The sequence below is a fragment of the Alexandromys fortis genome, unplaced genomic scaffold, assembly GCF_014885135.2.
Source record: "Alexandromys fortis isolate MF-2015 unplaced genomic scaffold, M_Fortis_MF-2015_v1.1 scaffold_14, whole genome shotgun sequence".
NCBI lineage: Eukaryota > Metazoa > Chordata > Mammalia > Rodentia > Cricetidae > Alexandromys > Alexandromys fortis.
Genome location: NW_026067910.1, coordinates 13,513,725 through 13,523,038, shown reverse-complemented (window position 1 = coordinate 13,523,038; position 9,314 = coordinate 13,513,725). Strand labels below are relative to the sequence as shown.

Here is a 9,314-nt window from a genome sequence, read left to right as displayed (position 1 = left end):
CCGCCTCCCATTCCCCTCCCCCTCCCCCAATCAGGTCCCCCTCCCTCGAAAGCCCAAAGAGCAATCAGGGTTCCCTGCCCTGTGGGAAGTCCAAGGACCTCCCACCTCCATGCAGGTCTAGGAAGGTGATGGCTCATTCATTACAAGGCTGATCTCTTCCTTCCCCTATGCTGCTACACTCTCTAGTCCCAAGAGAAGGAAACATTCTGCTACAATAAATACTTCGGCTCTTGTTTTCCCAAGTGCCTGATTTGTGGTGTATTATTCTGATTGGGGCACATACTTTGGAGCTGGCCCTATGTTTGGATACTAACTCTAGTGCTGCATAAAATGGACAGAACATTTCTGAGTCTCATTCACCTTGTTTGTTAAGTGGAAATAAAATAACCTATGTCTAGGGCTTATTTTGATGATATACACTAAAGCACTCACACACAGTAAGTCACAAATCTATCATCCATTTTCCTTCAAAAGTCTAAAACATAACTTAATTTCTGGATAAATACATTGACAACAAATTCTTTGGTTTTAGTTCTAAGGCTAATATTTAGAATATGGGAAATGCATCTTTACAAGCATAGATTGTGGAGTCCCGGGGATACAGTGAGGCTAAATTCAGTTCTTGAGCATACCAACTTAGGAGCCCATAATGATCACTTGAAACCTAGGCTCTCTCTGAGGCCAACAGCATTATCAATCATTTAATTATGATTAGTGAGTGACAGTCAAACAATGACTTGAACCTGTAACAAGCCTGTACCAGATACTCTATCATAAAGCACACACACATTAGAGCCTTAAGACTCAGACTCTAACGACGTCATCTCACCCTTCCACCTACAAAATACATGCTTCTTAGTCATGATTCCCCACAAAGCTTTAAATCTGTCAGATTTTAAACTAGTGTCCAGTCAATTAAGTTCCTGAGCTAAGCACCCAGGATTAAAATTCAAGAAGAGAATTTCAAGCAACCCACAGGCTGGCACAGGACTTTTATACCCTCTGAAGGGGCTGGAACCTCAGAGAACCATCCACTTAGAAAGATGGGTCATTCCTCGGATAATCACTTTTACAAAGTGGAGGATATTTAACTTTTGTCGGTCACCCACTCTCCTGCTGAACAATCACACGGAACACAAAGTGTCAAGTAATTCCCGAGGTCAAAGTCCTCCCAAGGGTTATTGTCTTAAAGCACTGATATAATTTTGCAAAATAAATGCTTACCGAGCAAAATAACTCTGTTTCCGTTCCTTCTGTTCCTTCTTCTCCTCCTTAGTATCCATAATATACAGTCGGAAGTGCAAAGTACTTGGAAATGTCCTTTTTAATCAGTGAATCATATTCCTGCAATTAAAGTAAATACACAAATGAAGCAACTAGAAGTCGAGACGTTTGTAATGGCTAATAATAGGCAGAATAAAGCAGAGTAGAGTTACATGGTCCAAAACAAATGAAGGATAAACTTTAACCAGGAAATAGTCACATGAGTCAAGTGCAAAATGCTAATGGGCTGGGAGTGAGGCAAACCACAACACCACCATGAGAATGTTAAACCACAAAGCAGACTAGCAATGGGAACCAAACTGAAAAGCTTTCTTTATAATTAACAATGATTTCAAAATGAACACTTCCACTGACCAGGAGGCCGAGGGGTAGTGATGCATGGTCTGCTCACTCATTTATTTTTTTAAGTACTGAACACACAATCTCTCTCTCCTAGTAATTCATCATAAATAGTTCTCATGGGTAAGGATGCAGATGGCTCACTAGGTCGTGTTACAGAAACGCGCTTTGCCCCAAAGTAAAAGTAATCTCTCTGATCTTCTTATCTTTTTAACATGCCAGCAAGAACATCCCATTTGAGCAAATGTAGAAATGAAAGCACATAGGCCCAGGAAACGACGTGAAAAGCTGTGGCTCTCTGCACTCCTCAGCCTCTCTCCAGCCAGACACCCTTCACTACGCTTGCTGCCGTGGTGTAAACCAATATAATAAAAACTTGTTTCTAGAGCAACCTTCCGGAAATACCATTTCACCGTACTATTCCTCGGCTCACAGTTCTCCATGTCCACTCACTACCAGCTTCAGCAGGAGAATTTCCTACAGCGCTTTCACTCATCCAACTAAACATATGTTCATCAATTAATTTCAATTTAAAGAAGGCAAAGTACATTTATAAAACAAAATTGTTCATGTATTTATTTCAATTCAGTTTCATGCACAATATACATTATGGGAAAGACACTATAATAAATATAGAGACTCAAGCTCAATGAGGCATTAGATTTGCTCTAATGGAATCCACTGTCTTTTGTAAGGCAGACACAATATCGCAATGAGACATCTATTGTTTCAGAGGGGACACAGGTGCCATAAAAAAATTACAGGCTAAAAAAAACAGTCAAAATCAGCATCCCAAAATGTATGTATCTCAAAATGCCATGTTGGACATGATAAACATGCATTTTTTTTGTCAATTAAAGCCTTAATGTCTTAAAGTTATTTTTTAATTATGTGTATGGATATGTGAAAGTAAATGCAGGTACATGCCGGGGTCAGAGGCCTCAGGTCCCTGTGGAGTTGGAATTACTGTCTTATGTGGATACTGAAAACCAAAGGCAAGCATTTTACAATAGTATAAGGTCTTAATTGCTGACTCATCTCTTGAAACCCTAAAACTCTCAACATTAAAAAAGGAAAAAGCAAAACCCACTCAGCCTTCGATAGCCCACCTGATCCCCCCATCTCACAGAGAAAGGATGTGGGTACGAGTGTGGGCTTCCCGTGACAGGTGTAAGAAAGTGCTTCAGTCTGAACTACAGCAAGGGAACAGAAGAGCTCCCTGCTGTTCCGCTGTTCTGGGGTAAAGTATGCAGCACAGAAGTGTGGGACAGAAAAGGCATGGGAAGGACAGGGCTCAGGGAAGAAGGAGCTTGTTTGTCACGCTAAAGAGCCATGCACCGTCCCAGCTAGGCTTCCCCTGAGCCCACTCTGAGGCACTTGTTAGCCATCTCTAAGTAAGGACACCAAAGCCAGGGACTCTATTTGCAGCAGCAACGCCATGAGAAAACAGTTCAGTGACTGTTTGTAAGAACACCAACTTTTTCATCCCTGATGCATACATAGGAAAGGGAGTCACCCAAGGATTCGTCTGTGAGTCAGTGTGGCATATCATGAGCAGACAAAGACTTGAAAGAACAAAGACAGGAGATTTCTAGGAAAGAACTTATGCTTAAAATTGGTTATGAGAAGAAGGCTCAGAACCAGTCAACGGCAACTGGGAGAGAAAGGGGGATGGATCTGAGGAACGCTGCAGAAGTAGATGAGATCTGGCAATCTGCTCAATTTAGGCAATGCAGGTGAAGGAATGAAGAAGATCCGGTTTCTGCTTCAGGGACCAGGTGAACTGTGACAGTAGAAAGAGGGGTATCACAGTGTGGGGGAGCTGGGGTACACAGAGACTGAGATCAATTTTCGATATGTATGGCTTCCAAGAGCCTGTGGGTGGTCAACTGGAGACACTCTCTAGTCTTTGGTTAATTTGGTTATAATAAAAGCACAGGAGGATAATAAACACAAGAGGAAAAAGAATAAGAAATTTGCATCATATTGTTATCATTAGGAGAAAAAAACGAAAAGAAATAAAGAGAAATATACCAAGTGGAGATCACTCTAGAAGCTTGATGTGGGCTGTGTTCTTGATAAACAAATAAATAAACAAATAAATAAAACTTCACCCAGTGAGGAAAACAAACATGAGCAAATAGCCAACGTGTGGTAGCAACTTTGAGCTTCCAAAAAATAACCCTCAGGATTTAGAACATAAAAGGTTCTACTTTGATAAAGATAGAACATAGCATTGCAATCGATAAAGAGAGATGAGGGACCCCAAGAGGGGGGAACACCTAATCAGAAGAGTAGGAGTGGGAAAAGGGAATCAACCTTCCTGTCAAATGCCACGTCATCCACTTTAGCCCACTAGCTACTTTATTAATCCTTAGAACCGCTTCACACAGAAATCCTCCCTGTCTAAAGGTGCACCAAGAAGGGTGGGGGCGAGATGTCAACTAATTTCCCCTACTTAACACCACTGGAACAGAGATTTAGATTCAATTCTGTACGTTCTGGTATCTTGTCATAATTTGGAGTCAAAAGCAATCAGAGATGAGCCAGATAATAGAGTGTGGAATTTACAATGATCATTGTTTCAGCAAAAACCATGCAGGGCAAGACAAACGTAGCTGGCCTTATCAAGCTGAACTGAGTCCAAAGAGCAGTGCGCATGGAAGCCAAACTACAATGAGTTGGGGTAATCTATATCTATCCATAATAAAAGACAGAAGCTGAACTTCCAACTCTACTTAGCTCTGTCCCACCCTATAGCTTGAACTCTTTCTCAACTCTAACCTTTTTTTTTTAAACTCCTTTCCCAAGCTTGAAGTTGCTTCCTTCTGAGCAGATCAAGCAGAAGCCTTTCTTAGTGTGCTCTTTCCTCTCCTCTGCAGAAACGTAGTTCACATGTTATCTGTTATCTCGGGCCATTGCATCACAGACTATGTGACAAGCCTCTTCACTTAGCTTCCTCCACAGGGTCCAAACCATAAGCTGCTGCCTTCAGGTCAAATGGCACCTTGGTTGACACTCCCTTTGACTTTCCTCAGGGATAGGATAGGTACTACAATCAGTAGAAATTTCGGAAAATGTTATTTAAGAGGTCAAATTAATCCAGAGTTGGTGATAAGAACTCAACACAGGGTAAGCTTTATTTTTTAAATGTGTTATATATATATGTGTGTGTGTGTGTGTGTGTGTGTGTATAAAATATGTATATATCCGAGTAAAGAATTTTGATGGGTAATGTAGCTTCCTTCAGAGTCTTGACTGGACACAAATCCTAGGCTCTCCACCCTCCTTGGGCTACGTGGCTTATTTCACAGTTCTCTTCCTCACAGCACAAATATGTATGTAATGGTCTCTACTTATTAGATTTTGCCTCATGAATAAAAATGAAGTCATAACAACCTAATTGGAAAAATTTTATATTGAAAGTTGGGCCATAAGCTAATATTTGATTCCAGAATTAAAATACTGATGGAAGCAGGCAAAAGAAGGAAACCGTAAACCACCGGAGAGCTGACGTCTGGCGCTACTGTTCCGTTCAGTGCCACCCCGCCCCCAATATTCTATTAGATACATTAAATATGCTAATTTCTGCTGGTTTTTAGGTCTGTGGGTTTTAAGACCACTCTCTAAACAAGACAGATGCTCTCACTTCAACAGCAGATGAGCCAGGAAGAGGTGGGCAGTGGGCGCTCTGAAAATGATTCGCCGAGAACGCCACACTGCCAGCCTTCACGCTTCAGCGAGGCTGCAAAGCTCCTAACTCAGTCTCTAATGGGAACTACATTTCCCCGGGTAAGTGGTTATAATGGGCTTCTTAAAAGCCCTTCATTCATTTCATGTTGACATTTTCTCACATCAATACACTCTAGGCCAGAGTTGTCTGTATTTATGGTGGACCTCAAAGTGTTTTCCGAGGGAACGCAAGACAAACCTTTCATCTAAATGTTTCTTTTTGGTGATTTTAAACCAGAATGGCCAGTGTGAGCCTGAATTCAGTTCATTTTTAAAACACAGAAAACCCTCCCCTCATTAAAGCTATGATACAGACAAGATATTTTTTTTCCGCATTACTAGTACACTGTCCTTCCTGTGTGAGGGTGTGCTACCGCTGGCAGAATTCGAGAGCAGAACTAAAGGAGACTCGCTATTACAGTATTGTCAGTGTGGCCTACACAGTATGTATGGCAAGGCTTCTGGCCTCACGTCTGACACACTGTGGAGCCTTGAGCAGGCAGGTGTAACCCGTCAGGACCAATCTCCATAGCCCAGCAACTGTTTCCCCAACAACACGTTCCCTAATGTACAAAGGAAATAATGACAGGAACAAGCATTGGGGCCTTGTTACACCGAGTCTGGCCACTTCAGAACAGACCAAAATACAGCTGTTTTTATATGGACACTTCCTTCTAGGAAATTAAGCCTAGCAAAACATGACAGGTGTTCCTTCTCTCTCAGAGCCACATTTAAACAAAAGAAGGATATTCAAAATTCACTATTAACCCTTGTCAGAAATTCGAATATTTTTATTAACAACAACAAAAAAACCTAAAGGAAAAACACACAGAACTAAATACAAATATGTACCACAAACCTTTGAGAAAGCCAGGAGGCAATGTCCAAATAAACAAATATAAAATCATACACACACACACACACACAAAAAAAGGCAACAACAAAATGGAGATATAATGGCCTTAAAGACCCAAGGGGTGACTGAAGCAAGTTAATAAAGAAGGAAAGGTTGAGACTCTGTCTAGGGCATTGTCCCTAAAGAAATGTACCTTAGCTCTTGGATGTCAAAATAAGTGATAGACTCAATTCTAGTTCAGTTTCGCTTCCTTGGAAACCTGAATTAGACAAATAAGTGTCAGTATGCTCTCCATGAATAGTGAGAAAATTCCACCAAAAGTACTACATACTATACAGATCCATCACTAGTCTAAACTGGTTATTTTATAAGTTCTTTTAATTTATTATTTATTTATTTATTTTTTGTTTTTCGAGACAGGATTTGTCTGTGTAGCTTTGGAGCCTGTCCTGGAACTCACTCGGTAGACCAGGCTGACCTCACAGAGATCCACGTGCCTCTGCCTCCCAGTCCTGGAATGAAAGGTATGTTGCCACTATCACCCGACTTATTTTACAAGTTCTAAAAAGAGGAAATTCATCTGAGGTCTCTCCAAGTCAAAAATCAGGAAGAATGTGGGAGTGATCAAATATGTAAGAAATGCTATAAAACTGAAAATGGGAAAGGGTTTCGTTTCAACAAAAGCTAGAAAGAAGATTGTGTAAACCATGCAGGAGAGGACCTCGCAAAGACCTGAAGCACAATGTATGAGATGATTCAGAATCGGAGTCAGTGACCACTGGGATTCAGCATGTCCTCAGAAAGCCACTCACTCAGCAGAACACAGAGCGGATTCCAGTTGCAACATCTCCTGTGGGCAAGATAGATATCCTGTAGCAGACGTGCAGAGGGAGGGTGGCCTTCAGCAGCCTGGAGAGCCTGGAGCTCAGGAAGAGCTGGAGGCTGTGGGTCATCAAACGTTAAAGATGAACATTGCGTGCTCTGGGGTTGGCAGATGCAAAGCTGTGCAGCACACTGAGGGAGCAGCTGCCTGCCTGGAAGAGGAAAGGTCTCAGAGCCGGTCCTAGGTGATGTCAGTGCTGGACGATGAAGGAGAAGCGGGAGTCAGGAGGTGAAATGCAGTCGAGGCTGGGTAGAATGTAGATGTACAAGTGGATGTCAGGGGACAAGCGGTGCTGGGAGAGTCCTGTGCAGTCTGGTTTGGCTAGAGTGCAATGTTAGATGGATGATGTTTTTAAGGGATACGGGCATAGCCAATAGCACTGACCTCATTTTCCTCTTTGATTTATGAAAATCCTATACCAAGGATTTAGAAAGGTGAAGCAAACACCAAAAAGACATTTGGCCAGTTTCTCTCTGTCTGCTGATGGACAGGAGGGGGAAATGCAAACCAGATGTGTGGGTGGGTATAGACACATCAGGGAATTTCTGAATTCACCACTGCTCCGGGAATGGACTAACTCAGTGGCTAACCTATCTTGAAGTTAGAAGCTGGTCACAGTCCTCTACCTGCAGGGAGGGTGTCACTGGGGAACTTGAACGTTCTTGTTTTGGTCCCATCCTTTTCAGTAAATTTATCACAGACTTAAATAAAAAGGTACAGACTTTTTATTTTATTTATTTATTTTTTACTAGCCCATTAGAGAGATAAAGGAAAACTACAGCTGTATGTAATAGGAGGTCAATTATTAGAAAGTGGAGTTAACCCCCAATGCTGGAGAGGTGCCAAGGAAAGAGAGAGGTGAACTTACTGTTAGCACAAATAAGTTTGATTCAAAGTTTGAGTTCCATATACTGAGTGTCATGACTCAATTGTGCACCCTTCTCCCATAAAAAACTCAAAGTATCTGCCCAGAAGGTTATGATAGTCTTTCTAACTGTCCTTTTAAAATATATCACGATTAGCATTTAGTTCCAGATCTCACATTACAATAGAAATACAGAGTGAATATGTAACATGAAGGGGCTTGCTTGTTGTTGTTGTTGTTGTTTTTGTCCTGCCCAGTACTCCACAACTCTTTAGCCCCAAAGAAAATTATACATAGGTCTCCATAAATTGTAAGCTGATTGGCCCATTAGCTCTAGCCTCTCACTGGCTAACTCTCACATCTTGATTAACCCATTTTTCTGATCTATGTTAGCCATGTGGCTCAGTACCTTTTTCAGTGGAGCAGATCACATCCTGCTGCTTTGGTGGTCTGGGCAGGGGTAGGAGGAATCAGCTTCCTCCTTCCCAGAATTCTCCTGTTCTCCTTGCATCATTTCTATTTCCTGTCTGGTTTTTCCGCCTATACTTCCTGCTTGGCCAATCAGTATTTATTTGAAACATGACCGACAGAATACAGACAATTCTCCCACACCATGAATACAGTAAATAGGATGGTTGAGTACAATGAAACTAAAATCTAAAAATCAAAGGAGGGGATCAGCTTCAGCCCTACACAGTACTGGGAATTAAATACTCTGAGAACTCTATCTGAAAGCTCTTTCTCCAGTAGAGGATTTAGACTCATTGGGTCTTCAAAGCAAGGACATGGGAGGCAAGAGATAATGGGCTCCAGATGGGAAGAGTGGTTTCCCAATAGATGTCCACAGATGAATCAGCTTCCTAATTGCTAACTGTGATCTAGCAAGATGGCCAGTAACTGCACATGACTGTTGCAGAAGCAGATTTCTCAACATTATCAAAACCAACAACACCATCTAAAGGGACATCTTACATGCCCTGTATCAGATGGAAACAAACTCTGTAGATAATACAAACAACCAACCAATACAATTTTACAGTTAATATAATATTGAAAAGAAAAGCAATCAACAACAGATGTTTTAACAGTAAGATCTCAGGCACAAATTCATTTGAAAACATAATGCTTATATTTCTACAGGACAGATTTAGCTATAAGATGAAGGACATAAGAAATTATTTCACGGGGGCTGGAGAGATGGCTCAGAGGTTAAGAGCACTGACTGTTCTTCCAAAGGTCCTGAGTTCAATTCCTAGCAACCATATGGTGGCTCACATCCATCTGTAATGGGGTCTGGTGCCCTCTTCTGGCCTGCAGACATACATGGAAAAAATGCTGTATACATAATAAATAAA

General features: G+C 41.5%; 1 protein-coding gene across 2 annotated transcripts in view; it reads right to left on the bottom strand.

Annotated features, from left to right (window-relative positions):
* Ncoa7 (nuclear receptor coactivator 7) overlaps positions 1 to 9,314 on the bottom strand; it is a 140,115-nt gene that overhangs the window by 113,615 nt on the left and 17,186 nt on the right. For both annotated transcript variants that reach the window (XM_050138082.1, XM_050138081.1), the window contains exon 2: positions 1,225 to 1,344. In XM_050138082.1, coding sequence (XP_049994039.1) covers positions 1,225 to 1,283 — 59 coding nt within the window. In that variant the 5' untranslated portion in view covers positions 1,284 to 1,344. The remainder of the gene's footprint in view (positions 1 to 1,224; positions 1,345 to 9,314) is intronic.